Here is a 21161-nt window from a genome sequence, read left to right on the forward strand (position 1 = left end):
TCTTTACCCTTTCTTTCTGGCAAAAATTATGAAGGGCTATGAACTTTTGGGATTGTAGTAAGTTTGTGATGAGAAAAGAAAAATTGAGTTAAAATAGTAACAGATGTCAGATTTTAAGCATTGATAGATTATAATACGTGACAATACAAAATAATTTTACACTGTAATATCTGCAATTGCAAAAGGTGCAACTACATCCATGATTGCGACTATTTGAAACATTGCTTTTAAGTTATTGGTAAATGGTCTGTAATATTAGAAAGGTAAAACGAGAAGGTTAATACGATTATTTACATTGTAAGGATATTTTTAGTTAAATTATATATATAATCATTGTTAAACAATGATAGAGTAACATGTTTTAAGTAATAATAAAGACAAAGGAGATGATTTCGTTATCAAAATAAAGAATTTTATTTTATTATACAAATAAATTGAAGAAATTAGACTTTTAAATTTATTATATGGGTGGTGTGTGTAATATAGGAATGAAGTCTCAAATCTCAAATATCATGCACATGAAGTGTCATTTTCAGGGGCAGAGTTATGTTATCCTTGAAAGGAGTCATGGCCCCTAATGCTATTGAAGTGGTTGTAATTAGAGTCGTAATACAGTTGCAAAATCTTCCAAAATCTTAATATTGTAACCACAATTATAATTACGAACCACAATTTAAAATATTGTTGGTCATCGTAGTTAAAACGGTTTAATAATTTTATATTTGCTTCTCCTTTTTTATAGTAAAAAAAATTCTCGACTCATATATTGAGTTGGTGTGTGTTTGAATATCAGTTAGAACGAGGAAACATGAATTCCAAACCATGAGAATTGTTCATACATTTTCAATTGGAAAACAAACATGTTCTTAAGCATTAAGTTACCTTACATGCACCTTCGATATCGAAGGCAAATGCTTTGGAAGAAGGATGACATAACTTCAAGCTCAAAACTCTGTTTTCAAAGGATGGGATTTGGGTTTTCAATTTTTCATCAATCACCCATATGCTTTTCACATAAACGACAAGAAGGAAAAGAAAGACAAAAATATTCTTCTTAATCAATATCTACTGTTTTTAACTACGGTTTATTACAGAAAGTCTTTATCATAAGTTATCTGTTTTTGGTTTAATCCATACATGCCAATAATAGTAATTTATTAATCACATCATCTTAACTCTTTCTTTAGCAATGCAATTATTAGAAACTTATTGGTTAAGTTATTTTTAGTTTAGACTACAAATATTTTTTATAAGAAACAATTTTATCTAATACAATTGCATCACTTGACGTCTTAAGTGTGGTTATTTTCTATCAAAACATAACCTACAACTATTACATTGGATTAACAAAAAGCATTTTCATTTTTCTTCGCAACATGTGAAACAATTTCTGAAGGATAATCAAATACACCCTAAGATAGCTAGCTACTTGCCTACTATCTGAAAAAAGTGTAGCTGAGGCTCATGATCGTGTCGTAATAAGAGTAAGGCATCAGCATGATGCCGATGAGCTTTCACAAAGACATTTTGATATTGCTAGCTATTTCTGCTTTCTAATGTCCACATTGCATGCATTAGGCCATTCTACGATAAAGATATTTCTTTCTTTTTTTGTTATTATTATAGCCTTTAATCCTTCAACGGTCTATGAAAAAAAGGGCAAACATTTGAATGATGTATCATTAAAACTGTCCATGCCTAGGGCAGTTTCTTGATTATGTATGCTAAAAGAAAGAAAAACAATGTTCATAACCATCTTCACCCTTTTCTCTTCCTTTTAATTTTCTCTTTCTGCGCTATAATTTTGTTGGTAGTTGCATGCAATAGGTGTGGAACTTGAAGCCAACCCAATCATGGCTCTACACATGTCATTGTTTAGAACAATTGATGAATGTGGAGTAAAGCTACAAATTTGTCCTTTCAAACTTCGTTTCATCGGTTAATTAATTCAAATAGGAAATTTAAGTAAGAAAATTAAGGGAATAATTGCATTGAAAACATGCTTTTAATATAAATGTATGTTAGTAACTATGTAGGCTTCATTGTATTTATAGCCTTCCAGATTGGAATAATATGTGAATTTATTTTTTTTATTTCTTTTGCTTAAAACCTTTAAATTTTAAGAGCTATATAATCCAATTAAAACGTGAAAAATAAATTTAAAAGTTCAAAAGCAAGAAAGTTAGTGAAAACTTGATAAAATTTTAAGAATTTTATAAAATTAACATTTAAAAGGAGAAAATTTTGAATTTCTTTTATGTTAAGGGAAATAAGATATTTTAGTTGGTTAGTTTTAAGTAGAAATAATTTAATAAATTCAATTTGTAAATATTTTGAAGAAAAATGATAAGGCGTAAATATGTTTAGTTTTTATATTTTTAATTTTATTCCTGTAATTTTTTTATTATTTCAATCTCTATATTTTTGTGATTTTTTAAAAACAATTTCACTAATATGGTCTTACAAAAAATTTGATACGTGTTAGGTACTTAATTAGCTTCATTATCATTTAATAATTACCAGAGACTGAAAATACTAAACTTCAAGAGAATCAAGAATCAAAACAGAAAACTTATAAAAATATAGAGGCTAAAAATATATTTAATTAAATTAGAATTAAAAAAACTAAATTTACTCCATTTTTAGAAGTAAAAAACCAAATAAAAATATTTCAAAAATAAAATTACATATTTTAAATTAGAGTAACAAAATGTATAATTAAATCTAATTAAGTAATTGTGCATTTCGTCAATCCGCCAAAAGATTGAAGAAGCATGGCCTCTAAACGATACTGGCATGCCGTTAGTCGTTATTATAAGATAATATTTTGGTGTTTTTTATAATTTTTTTGGCTTACTGTTTTAAGAATTTTTTGAGTTACATAAAAGTAGATGTAAGATAAATCATAGAAAAATCCCTGTATTAAATAATGATATAATAATGTTATAGCCTACGTGGCATTTATTATTTCAATTTTATTATTTAAATTATTAAAAATTAATATTATATATGGTAATATATATTATTATTTTATCATGTATGTATGAATTTTAGAAAAAAAACCTAAAAATATATCTTTTAATAGTTAACGACATTTTTTTATACTTTAAAAATATATGTTCTTACAAATACAGTATATGACTAAAAACTCTTACATTTAATTTAAATATTTTATTTAATTTATATTTAATAAGTTATAATTTATTATTTTACTAATTATTATATATAAATTAAATAAAAAATTTATATTAAGTATAAAAGTTTTTAGATTTATATTGAGATAAAAAGATGTTCCCAATACATAGATATTAAAACATTTTCATGTAGTTAAAGAGAGAAAACAAAGGTGTGACTTGTTGCAGTTATTTTTATTTTTATATAATTATTTAAAAAATTAAAAACTATAACAAAAAATTTATAATAAGATAAAAATATTTAATAAAAGGTTTATATTTTTAAAATTAATTTTTCAATTATTATAAAAAGTATTTTAATATTGTTTATTTATGCTTTTTTTTCACTTCTTTCTTTTCAATTTTTATTAATCTAAAAAATACATAAATTTTACTCTCTTTTTTTGTTATTTACATAATTTCTATATTAACTCTTTATTTTATTTTACTCTACTTCGCTTCTCATTCAAACAAAGAAGACTGTGTCATTGCTTATCGGTGTAAACAACAGAGAAATAATTACCCACATTATCTAGGCAAATTTTGAAACTAAATTATTTAGATTAAATATTTAGTCAGCATGAATAGTTTAATGTTATTTAATGCAAAATAATAATGTGTTAACATGTAATATTTTTTAAAAAAATTAATAATTTGTGAGGAGTCAAAAGAGTGAGAATAAAAATCTATGGTAAACAATGTGAAAGGGGGAGAGAGAAGGAAATTGATTCATTTGCAAGTTGTAATTGGCAGTTGGCATTAAGGCATAGTCAAGATTCTCATACTTATTTGTCACAATTTGAGGCTTATCCCTTTCCTTTGGCACAGTGAACTTTCTTGTGCCCTTTCCATGGAATCATCATTCTCATTAAAATCATTTGAGAGGGCTTTTGTATTTTGTATGGTTGAGTGGATCACACAAACCCACCCACAATAAAAAGCTTCTCTTGTATCCCCATTTTCCACAACCTTCACTACCTGGTGGGAATAATAATCCTTGCAAAATCCTACCCAAAGATCTTTTTCTCTCTTTTTGTCTTTCTTTACCTTTCCCTTCGTTCTCAATGTGTATATAGAATTGCAATAAATTTTGACTTATGGGTAACCTTGCTGCGACACTGTCCCATTTCCTTTGCCCATTCTTGATCATTTTGGGTCGATTAGTTTTTGGTACTTCTTATATAGTCAATTAATCATATCCACATTTGTTGGACCAGCTGCGAGTTTGTGAAGAAAAAATCTAATAGTAAAACGTTAGTTTTTCAAATATTTGTGATGGGACCAAAAGCTTTTTAAGAAAAATTTTATAGAATTAAAATTAATTTATTATATCCTTTTCATTTATACTCCCTTCCATACGAACACAAGAGACGCAATAAGTTGGAAAGTGAGTGATGAGAAGATTTAATTTTATTTATTTATATAAAATTAAATAATAAAAAATAAACTTTCTAATTAACACTTTATAAATATACGAATTCAATCATTATCATGATAACATTACAAAATTAAGTTGAACATTACCCACAAGCAAGATGGGTCACATTTCTTTCTTTCACCTTATTATGATTTGCACATATTTGCCTTATTATAGACGTTTACTGCCTCCAGGGTAATGTTCTTTGTTATTTGTTAAAGAGTTGTGATGAAACCTGAAGCCTCTTATTTGATGAAAATGATTCCTTTTATAAATTATTAGCTATGCGTCCAAAAAAGAAATAGAAAACAGTATTTTTCTTGTATGTAGCTTTGCCTGAAATACGGCTTGTGCTATCCCTTTCTACTTTACAATGTGTGACAACAAAGAAAATGACCAAACAGATTAAACGTTTTAATTAATGTGTATAGTCACAGAAGCTTTTGAAAGGGTGCAAAAGAGAAGTAGTTTCGTTAATTAACAAGGTCGTGTGTGCCCTATGACACATGAAAGGGCAATGTATTTGACATATACTACATTTTCCCTTTTGCGGTATTTCTAGCGCCAAACAAGTCAAAAGCTTCTCTCTTTGCATTGCCACATTTTGCCAAATTCAAAAACGATGACCAAGTTTACATACCCACCTTTTTTATGTAATGGATACACACTAAATGAGCAAAGCCTATTGCCCTACGATTTCATAGGGTTGCTTGTCCCCTGATTCCTTAATACCCTACATTAATTAAGCATTATGAGGATAATGGATACAAAGATCCATGTAAATCATCTAACCCAACCACCTTTTTCATTATCCTATGTTTTTGATGTGATAATATAACGATCCTCAGGCCAATTACCTTTTTATTTAAACTTCTCTCGAAAACTTGTACTGGAATTACATGCATCTACTCCCAAAACTGTTAGCTTCATTCATAATTTTTTTTTAAGTTTAACTATACTTTTTATCTTTATATTTTGCTTCATATATGATTTTAATTTTTCTACTTTTAATTATTTATATTTAATTTTATAACTTTTTAATTGTTTAAATCAAAATTTTGTTTCAAAATCACATTCAACAATTAATAAAAATGAAATTTAAACGTATTATAACATTGACTTTTATAAATTAACATATAAAATTATATATAATGCGGCAATAGCTATTTTTTATTTTACTTAGATATTTTATACAACTTTTTCTCTGTGAATTTATATAAATTAATAAAATGAAATTTTTATTAACCATTAAATAAATTTAAAATAAAATACTTAATTTAAGTAGTTAAAAATAAAAAAAATATAAATGATTAAAATTTAACATATAATTAAATATTTATATCTTCACAATTTGTATATTTTTTTTCGTCGAAATATCTTTCCTTATTCATTGCATCTACAAACATATAGCCTTGTCGCCAATCATTGGACTATTTTTTGTTTTGTCAGAGTAAATGCGTGTTTTTTTTTATTTACAAAATCTAGTCTTTCAAAAAAATGAAACTGCTAATAAGATTTATTTCTTTATATAAATTAATCTTAATACACGCTAATTTAACAAAATTTGAATTATTTATATAAATATTTCGAATCTATATTAATAATATGAAATATTATATTAACAAATAACTTTTTACAAGAAATTGGTCCATAATATATATAATATACTTTACTGTTAATATAAATGAACAAAATTTATAATATTTATAAAAATACTTTAATTTTGATTAAATAAAATATATTAATAATGACTAACTAAACAATAAACCTTTATTTTATTTTATTTTTGTTTTAATGTATAGTTGCATACTACATAAATAATTATTTGCGATAAAATACATTGAGATATAGACAAGGTTGCATCGACCTGTCCAATGTTTTGGCAAGGATAAAACTTTAGGAAAGTCACCTCCCACCTCCCACCTCCCACCTTTTTCCTTTATTTCTTTTTCTTTTTCATTCGGTTGTTTGATATCTGTGTTTCATTCAGATTATGCACCCATTAATGAAAAGAATAATGTTTATGTATACATATATATCGTCAAATAAATTACTGTGTGAAAAGGGCATGAAGCAAGTGTTTCACATGCATATGGATTCATGGCTGCAGAAGTTGTTGATTATTACCTCTCTTCTCACAGAGAACCTTTGTATAATTTATTTGTAAGACTATCATTGTTTTGTTGGGATGAAATTATTAGTTTATAGTTGTTTGAGTAAAACTTACTCCTTGAGTTTTAAAACATGCATTGGCAAGAGAGATAGCACTAGAGTCGAAGCCCAGTCAACATTAGAGGGGGGGAAAAAGATTGAATATCATTATCAAAGTTCAGAGGCAGGACATAAGAATAGGAATCTTTTAACCCGTTTCCCCACAAAAATTACTATGCCCTACAGTTAGGTGAAATAATAAAAGTTATGTGAAGCTACGAACCACAAAGAAACGCACACTCATGTGTCCTGGTGTCTCCAACTATTGCTCCATCCTTTGTTTATTTCTCCAACACTAAATCAAAGATAGAGCAAGCTACGGGTGACCAACCAAACATGCAGAGAGAATGTTAATAATATATTATTCAATATAATTTTTATAATTAGTTATAAATCATAAAAATATATACTCAAAAAATATTAACATAAGAGAGAGACGTACGTAAGTTTTATAATTTTAATCAATTTTAATTAACAACTAAAAGTATATTAAAAAAATGTAACGTTAGAATTCCCTCGTATGCAACTCTATCTACATCAGGATTAGGTTTCTTACATGGGTGTTCATGATGGATTAAGATTGATTATAGTAATTATCTTTAATTTTTTAAGCTTAGTTGATTCTTAAATTTGAAATAATCACGGGTTTAATTAAAGTTAGATCTTCTTAGGACATGATTGAATTGACCTTAATTAAGTTATTTAATAAATTAGTATGTAAATAGCTAACTTAATTTTAATATAAATTTTATGTGGGTAATATATTTGACAGAAGAAGTAATCGAAACCCACTAAATTTAGTAATATGGAGAGAGAGAGAGGAGGTGAACAGAGTTTTAGACATCCTAATTATGCTCTGCCTGATAAATAGAATTAAATGCGAATTAAGGAATATTAATATATAATAATAATAATTTCCAAACATGTTATTAGATTAGAGAGAGGGCTTAATCATTTGTTTGGAATCATCTCTCATGAGAACATCTTCTCCCCCAACATAAAATCATAATCGTATGTTATATAGTAATTCAACCCATTATATAGTATAAGCTTCATAATTAGCGGAAATTTCAAATATTTTATATATATACAGAGAGAGGGAGAGAGAGAGATTTTAGTGTGAAGTGAAAAAAAAAGGATAAAAATATATAATTAGTACGATAAAAAATAAAAAAAATTGTAAAAAAGATATGAACATAAGAATATACAAGTTGTATGTAGAACGGATGCATCACAGAATACACGAGTCCCGATGGAAGTTAATTAAATATCTTAGTTAACAAAAAGATACTTTATGTGTTAATTTAATAATAAAAGGTAGGAACAATGACTGGAGTATCAACCAGCCAGAGGCATACAGCACAGTATAAAAATATGCACAAGGGCCAGGAAAAGAATAGAACACGGAAGCCAAACTATAAAAAAGTGAAAATTATGAGGCATTTGCATTTTGATAATCTAGAATTTGGTTAAAAAATGTGTTTTGTTCTGTTCTATAAAGACATCAAAAACCAAGAACCGAAGATAAACAAAGAGGAGAAAAAAGTAGCACGTTGAGGCATTAACTAAAAACATCATGTGTGTGTATATATATATATATATGAGTTTGAATTTGCAAACGGTACCTAGCTAGGGTATGAATATATGATGAACAGGTTAGGTTGATAGGTGTATGATGCAGATACTTGATTGCAGGCTGATGAATACACACACATCTTGTGGAGTAGCATTTTGTCCTTTCAAAAGAAGAAAAGCACAACTACCCACTTATAGATATCAGAAAAATGCAAGACACCATTTTTGTTTTTGGTTGGAAGAAAGCCTTATTAATACGTGCTACGAATCGTTTCATAATAGACATTTTCGATAAGCATGTACAATATTTACTTTCAGCAATATATGTATATGGACAATTATGTAAATTTAAAAATTTTAACTTTGAGTCTTTATTTTATCTTATATTTAATAAATTATAATTTATTGCTTCTTTGTCTATAAGATATAAATTAAATAACAAATTTAAATTAAATATAAGAATTTTTAAAATTACACTAGTGTATTATGTATATATATATATATATTATTAATTAAATATATTATTAATTTATTTTTTTATAAAATAAAAATAATGTTAAAGAATATTAAATAAGTAAATAAATTATATTTATTAATTAAATTAGTATAAGAATTAAGATCAATATTAAAGAAACCTTTAAAATACAGATTAACAAGAATCATAAGTCTGATATTAAGCATTAAATTTAACAAATGACACATTTAATAACAAATGTCTCTAATTGGTGGCAATTGTAAAAAATAAACACCTTATTTTTTTATATCTTTTTTTCACTCATCTGTTATCGGAACTTTAATTGTGATAATATTTTTTTATAAAAAATCGGTTATTAATATTGATTTAATAATTATTTACATTAAATTTTGTATAGTTTAGATATTTACAAATATATAATTTAATAATAAAAAATTATTTATATTTAAAATATATGAATATAAATTATCAGTTGAATATTTTTATTAAGTATATTAATTTTTAAAATATAATAAAATATTAAATTTTAAACAATATAATTACAAATTTTTAAATTATATAAAATTTGATATTATAATAAAAAATAATATAGGATAATTTTGAATTACAGATTTATATACAGAAATATAGTTATTTTGTAAACAAACTCATTTTACTGTTTTTTATATTTTAAAAGCAAATATTTCATATAATGTTCAGATTTCTAATTTGTAAGTTTAATATTTTATCCTTTCACGATCTTAATAATTTTTTATTTCTCTTTTATTTACAAATCATTAATATTTTTTTCTTCATTAAACATTATATTTTAAATATAAAATTATCAAAAATATAATATAAATCAATTTATATAAGTTTATTTCATTTAATAAAGCATTAAAAATAAAAATAAAATCTTTTTAGTATGCTAAATTATTTAAATCAATTTAAATATAAAATATATATTTTAAAATACATATAGTTACATAAAAATATTTAAAAGAAATTTAAATAATTGAAGTTGTATAATTAATTGATTTCTTTTATAATAAATGAGGCCTAGCAACTTAAAACAAATATAAAGAAATTTTATAATATAAGCATTTATATGAGTTAAATTAACTAACTAATTAGCATACTTATTGGTTTCATTTATACATGGAAAATTCTATTAATATTATAACTCAACATCAATAATTTTATGTCTCTAATCAATAGATAAAATATGTGAAAATTTTCAAACTCAATTTCAATAGGTTAGATTACTACCTTTCAATCTATTTTTGTAATAAATGTATTAAAAAATAATCTGTCACCTAAAATAGAAAATTATAATTTAAAAATTTAATATTAAAACTCATAATAAATTTTTGAGAATTATAGAATGATATTTTATAAATAGTAATTTTTTATTTATTTTTCATCTGATTTAATCTGAATTCGATTTGAATTATGCACCTAAATACGATGAGTGAGTCTATTATTAAAAAATTATTGTATATATAAAAATTTAAATTTAAAATTTTATTTAAACAATATCAAGTCACTTCCCATTTAAACTAATCTCTATTTATTCTACATGTAACAATTTTATTGAGATGGAAATCAACTATCTATATTTAATCTGTAAAAATTAATATTTGAAGAATTGATTGATCATTGAATTTGTAAAAGTTAAATATTTAACGATTTAACTTTAGTCGAACTCATAAGAAATAAAAATACTTTTTAATATAAAGTGAATGGGTAGACTTTCCGCTTCATCCAAGTAGTGATAATTCATATCATGTGACACACAAGATTATTATCTTCAGTCTAGAAACTATAAATTTTTTTAAAGGGAAAGAGGGAATGGCCATTAGCTTACTACCACATTTGAAAATTTTTGTAATAAAATATATCACTATTTATTTATTTATATGCACATACAGGGAGGCTTCTGTTCTCACAAAATTAAAAATAGAAAGAGTCTTCCATTTGATTTTTAATGGCATGCAACAAGTTTTTAGAGGGAGAAAAATGTTGACATCGTGTGTAGTTAAGACCCTTCAAGATTCAAGAGTCCAATGTATGATTCCTCAACGAGATTCATTTAAGTCTTTCTATGTTTTTTTTTTCTTCTTCTTTCTTGCTCCTAAAGTGGTCCTTGAATTTGATTGTTATTGATATTTAAAATGATGATGGCTATTGTAAAACTTCAAGTTGACCTAAGCACATTTTCTAATTGGATGATTTCATTTGCGGTTAAACTGTACAAGATGTGGACTTAATTGTTATTGTTGGTTGGAAAAATATCAGCGTCAAGCTCGCCAATTTTGCAACATTTCCCCCCTTATCTTTTACTTTAATAGTAAGATCTTATCGCAAAGTTATTTTTTGGTAGCTTGATTCATACAGCTAAGAACAGCAACCAAAGGATTCTTCTTCGAGGGGAAATTCAGTATCTATTGAGATGAAATTAACCCAAAAAGGATACAAGAAATGCATCGGGTAAGAATGTGTCAATGTGAGACTATGGAAATAATTTATCGTAATGTTTATTTGTTCAAACTAATTAATTTACTTTCTTAATACGGTGAAAGCATCCATGCTTTAAGTTAAACTTCTGAAAATATTCAATGTTATGGACTCTAAGTAATTAACATAAATTTAATGCATATTACATAGTTTTTCATTATTATGTATATCATTTTGAGTTTTTTTAGGATCGTAATCTTGAATTTAAGACATCTGAATCAGCTCAGATAATCTCGTCATCAAGGATAGTAAAAAAAAAGACTCCTTTTCCACCTTTAACTTAACGAACTAACTTCCTTTTTGGGATAAAAATTAGATAGTCAAAAAGGTTAGTCAAAGAAACTAATTAAACAGCGTCCTCTTAAGAAAGAAAATTCAATGAAGATATTTTCTCATGAGAGGGGTCACAAAGCGAAACTTTGTTGGTAAAGAGAAAAATGAAAAACGGTATTCGATTTCCAAAACCGAATACGTTTATTTTATCCGTAGCTTATTCAAATTTATCTGCTTTGGTACCTTCAGTTTTATTACATTACAATCATTGATGTACAAAACAAGTAAACAACCGACCATCATCATTAACAAGATCGAATTATAACTTAACAACAAATTAAAAAATGTCCAAAACTCAGCTTACATGCATAATAATAATTCCGAGTTTAAAGCCATTGAACAACATACATCCTACATCATCCTGCATCTGTCCACATCATTTTTCCCACCTCAGTATCCCATGATGTCTCATGATCATCATCATTCATGAGCCTTCATTCAACCTCAAATGAACCTTCATTCTTCATTTCATTTTAATTTAAACATTACATTACCAAGCAAATTCTTCACTTGTTCTTTCTCCCATAAAAAAGTTGGTGTGTGGCATTATGGTAATTTAAGAGAAAAGGAGGGGGCAATGATTATGTGACGTCAGCAAGATAGCAACATGCACTAAGCTAAGCTCATTGAGCTACAACTGTTTCAAAACCAGATCCTCTCCATTCCCTCCTCTCCATTCCACAACCCGACAAACCCTTCTTCTGCCAGTGGCAACTTTTGTAATATTCGTCAAAATCGCTCCTTTTTCGAAGCCCTTTTTTCCTCTCTCTCTCTCTCTCTCTCTCTCTCCCCTGCCACTTCCATTTATTTTCTCATCCAGGGTCATCACAGAGAGAGAGAAAAGCACACACAGACACAGAGAACAGAAGAAGAGAAAGAAGAGAAACAAAGAATCTCACACTTCCACAGAACCAGAGAACATAATCAACAACAAACACCATCTCATTCTCACAACCTCACCACACCAAACCAAACAAATCCTCTTCTTTTGTTTTCTCTTCTCTGCCACTTTCTCTCTCTTATACCATTTTCTCTGCGCAAATGGAGGTGATAGCTCTTTACAAGCTTGAATCTCGTGGGATAGTGTAGTTCCCTCGAAAGTTGTCAACTTTGATACTCGCTTGTGCTCCCTTTGTACCTTCTCTCTCTACCTTTTTTCTTTTTATTCTCTCTCTCTCTCTAAAAATCCTCTGCCGGAGGATGGCCAGCCAGTGCCGGGAACTTACTGTAGTGAACTTGGATCCAGAGAGAAAGCGAAGTGGGGGTTTGAGGACTAAACAGGCAGGAAGAGGATCGTGCCGTGGTAGTTAGTTTTTCAGAGAAAAAATGCGCCCTTTGTTCTTTATCTGTTGGTGAATGCTAGTGTGACTCCATTGCTTCGGAAAAAAGGAAAACTTTCTCGCGGTTTTGGAACCCCTTTTGTCGGAAGAAAAATGGGGTTTTTGCTGAAAGAAGCTTTGAAGACTCTGTGCTCGCGGAATCAGTGGTCTTATGCTGTGTTCTGGAAGATCGGATGCAATAATTCCAAGTGAGTTTTCCGTGAGCAAAATGCTTTTATGTTTTGTATTCTCTCTCTCTCTCTCTCTCTCTCGTTTTGGTTTCTGGGTGGGAATCTGCTTTGGTGGTTGGAGATTTATGGGTTGGATTTGATTTTGATGCTTGTACTTTCTGGGGGGATCTCATGCGAAGCTCGTGTTTAGATTCTATTTCTGGGGTTGGTTCGTTTTCAAGACAAAGTCCACATGTTAGTTCCTGTTTTGGAACTTTATATGTGACTTTGTTGCTTGTGGTTTATTTTCTAGAATCTTTTTTTTTTTGTTTAATGTTACTTTGTTTTTTTTTACTAAAAAGAAGTTTATTTGCATTGATTTGTAAGGGCACTATCTTTTTATTCAGTACTTGTTTTCCTTGTTTGATTCTGTTTGGTCTTATCTTCTTGTTCCGTTAATGAAAAAGCTGAACCCTTTTACCCTTTGGAAGGAGGGGGGGGGGTAATCTGCTGATCTATCTATGTCATATTAATCACTCATGATGCTTTAGTTCAAAAATCTGTCGAGTTTGTGAACTGTAATTAGCATGTTAATTAGTTCCGTAAATGTAATTAGTTGTTTCTGAGGCAAACAGGGGAAGGAAACAAGGGTCTGTTTGGATCAGAACATTAAATTTGAAGTTGGTAGTTGTGCAGAGAATTATGAAATGAAATTGGAAGTTTGAGCTTTCATTCCACTTTTTGTTTTAAAGACAAAAATTGTAATAAAATACAAAGAACTCCGGCTTTATTTCATCGTCTTTTTACCTATAAACATGTTCTTTTTCTGATTTAATGAATGAATCTATTGTTGCTTATTTCAGACGATGTTTTCTAAGCAGCCAAATGGATGTTGAAATACTATGGCTTTGACTTTTTGCCTTAATTGCTGTGGAATATTTGTGTTTGAGTTAACTGAGTATAGTTGACTTGACAGGCTGTTAATCTGGGAAGATTGCTACTATGAACCGTTGCCATCTGCTTTTCCTCAGCGAAGCACGTCTAATTTGCCTTTCCAAGATGGGGAAGGATGCTGGTTTTCTTCCCAATCTCAGCAAGGAGGGATTCAGGAGGAGGAGAGAGTCTGTTCATTGATTAACAAAATGATGGCAAATAATTCAGTCAATATTGCTGGTGAAGGGTCGGTGCTTTCTTTTTTAGCCATTTTTCCTTGTTTATTAGGATTCAGGAATCGGGATCATAATTTAATTGTTTTTCTTGTCATTCCTAACACACTCAAGTGCTGCCTTTTGCTGTTACCCAGGATAATTGGACGTGCAGCATTTACAGGAAACTATCAGTGGATTCTTTTGAACAATTTCACTAGAGATGCATTTCCATCGGAGGTAGGAAGTTGATGATCAGTTTGAAGTGTCGTAAGAACTCTATTTCTATAAAGATAAGATTGCATGAACAGTTTCTGATGAGTATCATTTTTTAAAGTTTGGTGGATAGGTAAATGAAATATTGTAAAGTCTCACTTCTGTCTATGTTCATCTTTTTCAATTGGAATTTATGTTTGTCATAATAAAAATTAAATTGCATAAGCATTTTTTTATTTGATTGAGTGGATATATGTATTCTTGAAGTGGTTAAAAGGCCTGGAGTTGATGAACTTAGTAACTCGGTTCTCATTTATCTTTATTTGTGTGTTTTGTTTAGGTATATACTGAGTTGCATTACCAATTTTCAGCAGGAATGCAGGTTTGTGATTTTATTATGCTTCATGTTCTGCCATAATTTTTTTTAAACTCTTGCTGTTTCTTAATCCCAGACTACTTGTGTTTGCAGACAGTAGCAGTTATTCCTGTACTTCCCCATGGGGTTGTTCAACTTGGTTCTTTCTTGCCAGTAAGTCTTTTTCAATTATTCTGTAATTTGAAAATACCTAGGGCCATGTCTTGGTGTCTCCAATGATTTCATAATGGAGAATGGGATTATGATGAGATGTTGCAGAATTTCTCCTTATAATCTTCGATTCAAGAATTTTCTGCATTCACATCCGAACCATTGCGTAGATGTTAGATCTCCATCCTTGAAAATTGGAAAATGGTGTGAATTCTTTCACTTGCATAGAACACTGTTTTTATATGATTCACTTGTTGACTTCCATGGTTACCTGAGTGATATCTCTCAGTACTTCCTTGAACATAGTTGATTTGTTGGCTAGGGAATAGCTTAAAGTGTATGCAGGTTGAAGCCTACTCTAGGTTTGGTAGTTGCTATCCGTTTGTCATTGAGTTGCATAGATTTCTAGACTCTGTTATCATTTGGAGTTTTAGCCATTCCCATATTTTGATCATTTTAGTGACATTTCATTTGTATGCATGCTGCCAAACAAGTTGGTTTCTGTCTGCAGCTGTAATGTTCCTTTAACTAATGCTGGCATACTTGTTGCTGCAGATAATGGAAAATCTGGGATTTGTTAATGATGTGAAGAACTTGATCCTGCAATTGGGATGTTTACCTGGTGCCCTTCTATCTGAAGATTATTCAGCAAAACTTTCCAGCGAAATACATGCTGGGCCTGTGACTGTTGATCCACCAGTCATTACTTCAAACTGTGTCTCCTCACTAACTAATGGTTCCAACCAACTAAGTAATTCATCTCACGGTTCAAGATCTGTTGCTCAACCACCTCGTTCTCTAAAGGGAGAAATAAATAATTACCAAGCTTCTGTTTTACCACCTCAAACTCATAACCCAAACCAGATATATGATAGTCTTTGCCAATCAAAGGCTCGATCGATGATCAGCACAAGTTTCTGTGGCCAACAAAAGAAGACAGTTGTGGAGGCTGAAGCTAAAGTGATACCTGCAAATCATGATTCATGTCTGCAACAGCATACTGTCCATTATGCCAGACCTGCATTCAATGAATTGGCTAGTTTTGGTAAATTAAATCTAAATAACTGCAGCCTTAAATATATGGAACAACAAATTTTATCAGCAGTTGGGGGACAAAGTCATGTTAACCCAAACTTGAATCCATTAAATGCCATCAATATGTCTCAACAGAAGACAGATGGAGGCCAAATGCTTGAACCGATTGAGAGTTCTGGTAGCACTTCACTACTTGGAGGAATCCCAATATGTAGTGGAATGGGTAATATTTTGAGGACAAATATGATTAACTGCTCAGTTTCAAACCCTCCCAAAGTATCCACTGCAGATTTTTCTTCTACACAAAAAGTTGAGTTTGGAGTTCAAAATGATAATTCAACTAATGCTGGCCTTTATTCTGTGCCTAATTTGACTAATCCATCAGTTACCAGTCACCTGCGTCTAGATGGCACCAATCAGAAGCATGCTTGTGATGCTTTGGCTTCAACAGATCAAAGAATAGGCAATGATTTGTTACAGGCACTTAAAATCCCACCTCTTCATCTTGAGGAGCATGTGCCTATGAGCGATCATATCCCTGGTTTTGTTGACGATTGCCTCAATAAGGACATTACTAGTCAACATATGATGAAAATGAATGTTAAGCATGAAGAAGCATGTACTCAACTTTCATCTGGTGATGACCTCTTCGATGTTTTAGGTATGGATTTCAAAAGGAATCTACTGAATGGAGACTGGAATAAGTTGCTTGCCAATGATTTAGAAGCTAATGCAGAACATCTGGATAAAAAGACAACACGAATGAATTTGCAAGGTATAGGTCCTGATAAGAGTTATTCAGTTAATGAAGCAATATCAGAGAGTGGCATCTTCTCTGGGACTGGCTCTGACCACCTTTTAGATGCCGTGGTTTCAAAAGCTCAATCTGCTGTAAAACAGAATTCTGATGAAATGTCTTGCAGGACAACATTGACAAGAATTAGTACCACCTCTGTTCCCTCTCCTTCTTGCAAGCAGGTTATGTCTGATCAAGTCCAGGGGAGATTGTTTGATTTTCCTAAGATGGAGATTAAAACAGGCGCTGTGGAAACAAGTTCTCTAAGGTCTGGTTGTAGCAAGGATGATGCTGGAAACTGTTCTCAAACTACTTCCATATACGGGTCGCAGCTTAGTTCGTGGGTTGAGAATGGTAGCAATGTGAAGCGTGAAAGTAGTGTTTCAACTGGATACTCTAAGCGGCCAGATGAAGTCTGCAAATCGAATAGGAAAAGACTTAAACCTGGAGAGAACCCCAGGCCTCGACCTAAAGATCGCCAAATGATTCAAGATCGAGTGAAAGAGTTACGCGAAATTGTGCCAAATGGAGCAAAAGTATGTAGCCTTTCTTGTGCCCCCTTATATCTGAATCCTGAACTTATTTAAATATCACATTGGAGTACTGACGTTATTTTCTTTAATCTCGTTTTGATTTACAGTGTAGCATCGATGCACTTCTGGAAAAGACCATCAAGCATATGCTTTTCTTGCAAAGTGTGACAAAGCATGCTGACAAGCTGAAACAGACGGGGGAATCTAAGGTATAAACTTCATCTTTGATAGTATCTCAGACAACTGATCTAGTTATGATTTGTGAAATGCCAAAATATATTTGATAGTATCTTGAAAAGTACCGTTGTCCATGTATATGGTGGCTCTCAGATAAAATATTTTTATCAATGCCCTTGATTTGGAATAAAATTAACCTACATGTTTTATAAGCAGCAGGAATATTAAGAAGAATAAATAGCTTAATTGATGTTTTGCTTTGAGGAATGTTAATATTGATGAGGGTAAAATGCTGATCTTTCTTTCCTTAATATGCAGATTGTTAGTAAAGAAGGTGGATTGCTATTAAAAGATAACTTCGAGGGAGGGGCCACATGGGCATACGAGGTTGGCTCACAATCAATGGTTTGTCCTATCATTGTTGAGGATCTTAATCCTCCTCGTCAGATGCTAGTGGAGGTAAAAACTGGCGCTCTATAAATTTATAAATTCTTTTGTGCCTTGTATATGTGCTGCTGCATTAATCTTTTTGTATGTTTATTCTTACAGATGCTTTGCGAGGAACGTGGCTTCTTTCTAGAAATAGCCGACCTAATCAGAGGGCTAGGTTTAACCATCTTGAAGGGGGTCATGGAAGCTCGCAATGACAAGATCTGGGCACGCTTTGCTGTTGAGGTAATACGCTGAAAAGAGAAATAACTGATGGTACTCTTGAATCTTGTGCCAGTTTCTCACTTTTAATTCCTTTGCAGGCAAACAGGGACGTAACGAGGATGGAAATTTTCATGTCGCTGGTTCGACTCTTGGATCAAACAGTGAAGGGTGGTGCATCTTCATCCAATGCAATTGATAACAATATGATGGTGTATCATTCTTTCCCACAAGCTACCCAGATACCAGCAACTGGTAGGCCTAGTAGTTTGCAATGAATCACCTAATTCTAAGACTTAAGGTGATCTTAACTTGGTCTAACTAGTGTTTCACCTCTCATATCTGACCTCAGTTTGGAGAAGGATGAGTTTAGTTAGTGAAGAGCATCTCAAGATTAATATGGCATTTGTACAATGTATATGTATGTTTTCTCTTGTGTCTGCCAAGACAAACTTATCATGTGTTGGCAATGTCTGTCTACTGATGCTTTAGGCAACTCTAAGATTACTTGCATCCATTTTTACCTGTGTGAGTAAATTTCCATTGGTGGGTGCTTGTGGCTCTGCAGTGGTTGTGATTCAGATGTATAGATGGTTTGTGTAGGATTTGGAAAGGAGGAGGTCTTGTGTTTGACTATCATGCTATGCATTTATTCCTCCTTTTTTATTTCTTCTCCATGTTTTTTCTTGGAGTGTAATGGTTATGTTGGCTGTGTCATAATATACCAATTTTATTAATTAATGTAAGCTTTCTGTGGTTTGTGATGAGTAGTAGTCTATGCTAAACATCATAGGGATTACCTATACATTCTTAATTACTCATGTATGATTGGATGGTTAAGATTGGGATATACTCCTAAATCCCTCTAGATATACATGTATACAATGGGGTTAATAATGCACATCTACATTCAATTTTTAAAAGTCTTAATTAACAATTAATAGTTGGTTGTTAATTTGCAACTATTCTAACTCTTGATGCCACCAGCGATTCGTATTAGCAGTTTGGTCTGTTAGTAATTTCAATTTTTGCCCTCAGCAGAATGTATAACTCTCTTATATTTGCTGTTAATAACCAAGCACCGATGTTCAACTCTAGTACTCCACTGACTAAAGCTTAATATAATAAGCATTGTTGTGAGACAATTTTGATTGTTTATAGTTTATTCAGTTACGAGGTATACCATTCTTTTCCGTCACATTTAATTTCGTTTAGTACACAAAGGACAAATTTGGAAAGCCATTTCGTTCTTATTGTTATGAAATTGTGACTAAATAACTATTGTCTGTTCATTATAACATTCCCCTCCCTAACAATTTCATCTATTTCACAATTGGTGCTATGTCAGAGTGTTCTGTAACGATTAAAGAAATCTTAAAAATATCAGCGGACTAAAGTTATCCTTTTTTTTAGAGATTATGTTACCAATACTTTATCATTTAAAAAAGGAACAATGATAAACCACTAGCTAGTTTCATGGAAAAAAAATAAAGTTGATGAAAGATAATAAATAAATTTTTTGTATTGTAAATTAATTTTTGAAAGAAAAAAAAAGCTAAACAACACTTACTATATTATAATGGAGTAGATTTAAAAAAGGCTAAACGACACTTATTTATGCACATTTTAGATTGAACACTTCACTATATGCTCAAGGAAGAAAGAAGTCAGAAGATGCAGCAGCTAGTGGGTGTCTTAATCAAATATATTGATATTGAAGTAAAGAATTTTTTAGTTACACTAGCAAAAAGTGAGATCTCAAGTTAGTGCATGTCGTTATCAAGTTTATACCAAAAGTCGATGCGCCGATCAAGCATATGCCATGACAATGACTATGTATGTAAACTTTGTGATTAGAATTTAATGCTGCCAGACCCTAATGCCTTAGCTACTAATTAAGCCTACTACCAATTTAATGAGGGTATGAACAGTACTGGGAACACATTCATTTCAATATATATATTCGTTATGGATGAAATTGGAGTTTTATTTCATAATCTTGATCCAATATTTATTTAAGGAGACCTGCATAAAATTCATTTAATAACAAAGAATGTGATTGAAGAATTCAACCAGCAGAATTGAAAGCCAGACCAGGTTCGCAATCTATGTTTAGATTGCTGTAATATTCTGTGCATGTTTCTACCATAAATCCAGGTGCCGAAGAATCAGCAAAATTTTCGATTTGAATGCGGTAGTTGATCCTCCTTCACACCCATTTATATTGACCGTATGAGCAGCAACAAGTTCTCGCTATATATAATCCATTAACATTATATATAGAAATTTATCTAAATTGAGTCTTACAGTATAAAGTTTTTATATTATTAATCATTAATTATTAAATTTTTAATAGTCATTTCACAAGTTATATTTAATATTAATAACGCATCAAAATTAAATTTTCTAATCGAGAAGCATATAAAATTTTCTCCTTCCCAACATGAGACGCATAGCGCGTGCATTATTATATTTTTCCCATTGCGACATTTTCACAAGCATATGATGTAATGGTCTATCGGCAATAATGGATGGGACATGTCGCCCATGAAACTTAGCCTTCCTTGAAACAAAGTGAAAAGCACTGAGGAAAAACAAGTTTAACATAGAAAATGGCAAAGCAAGATTTTATCAGGTGATAGTTGATGTTCACCCTCTAATAATAACCACCCCACGTACACTCTCTAACATGTCACCGAATATATCGAATTTTCCCAAGGAATAACACCAATATATGCACATTTTAAAGCTTATAGCTAGAGAAGTACAACAACAGAAGAACAATAATCTAATATGCTCGAATCTTATATCTAATTAACGGCCACGGTGTGATCTCATTAAAGAACTAACTGAGAGGGATGGATAGGATTCTGCTTTAGAAAACATTTTGATTTTCTTTTTAATTGAAGGAAC

The 21161-nt window shown here is 30.4% G+C and overlaps 1 protein-coding gene across 2 annotated transcripts; it reads left to right on the top strand.

The window, feature by feature from the left end:
- The first annotated feature begins 12448 nt into the window (after window positions 1-12448).
- Window positions 12449-19160, top strand: LOC113857443 (transcription factor LHW-like). 2 transcript variants are annotated; one of them, XM_027489335.1, is made up of 11 exons: window positions 12449-13208; window positions 14146-14349; window positions 14473-14554; window positions 14871-14912; window positions 15000-15059; window positions 15612-17423; window positions 17528-17629; window positions 17916-18056; window positions 18147-18272; window positions 18350-18503; window positions 18601-19011. In XM_027489335.1, the coding sequence occupies exons 1-11, from the start codon at window positions 13114-13116 to the stop codon at window positions 18738-18740; spliced, it is 2958 nt and encodes a 985-aa protein (XP_027345136.1). In that variant the 5' UTR covers window positions 12449-13113; the 3' UTR covers window positions 18741-19011. The 2 variants fall into 2 exon arrangements, with proteins under 2 accessions (XP_027345136.1, XP_027345137.1); XM_027489336.1 differs by lacking the exon at window positions 12449-13208 and having other exon boundaries at window positions 14301-14342; window positions 18350-19160.
- Window positions 19161-21161: the final 2001 nt, after the last annotated feature.

Source organism: Abrus precatorius, unplaced genomic scaffold (genome assembly GCF_003935025.1).
Source record: "Abrus precatorius isolate BTA unplaced genomic scaffold, Abrus_2018 Scaffold2, whole genome shotgun sequence".
Lineage (NCBI taxonomy): Eukaryota > Viridiplantae > Streptophyta > Magnoliopsida > Fabales > Fabaceae > Abrus > Abrus precatorius.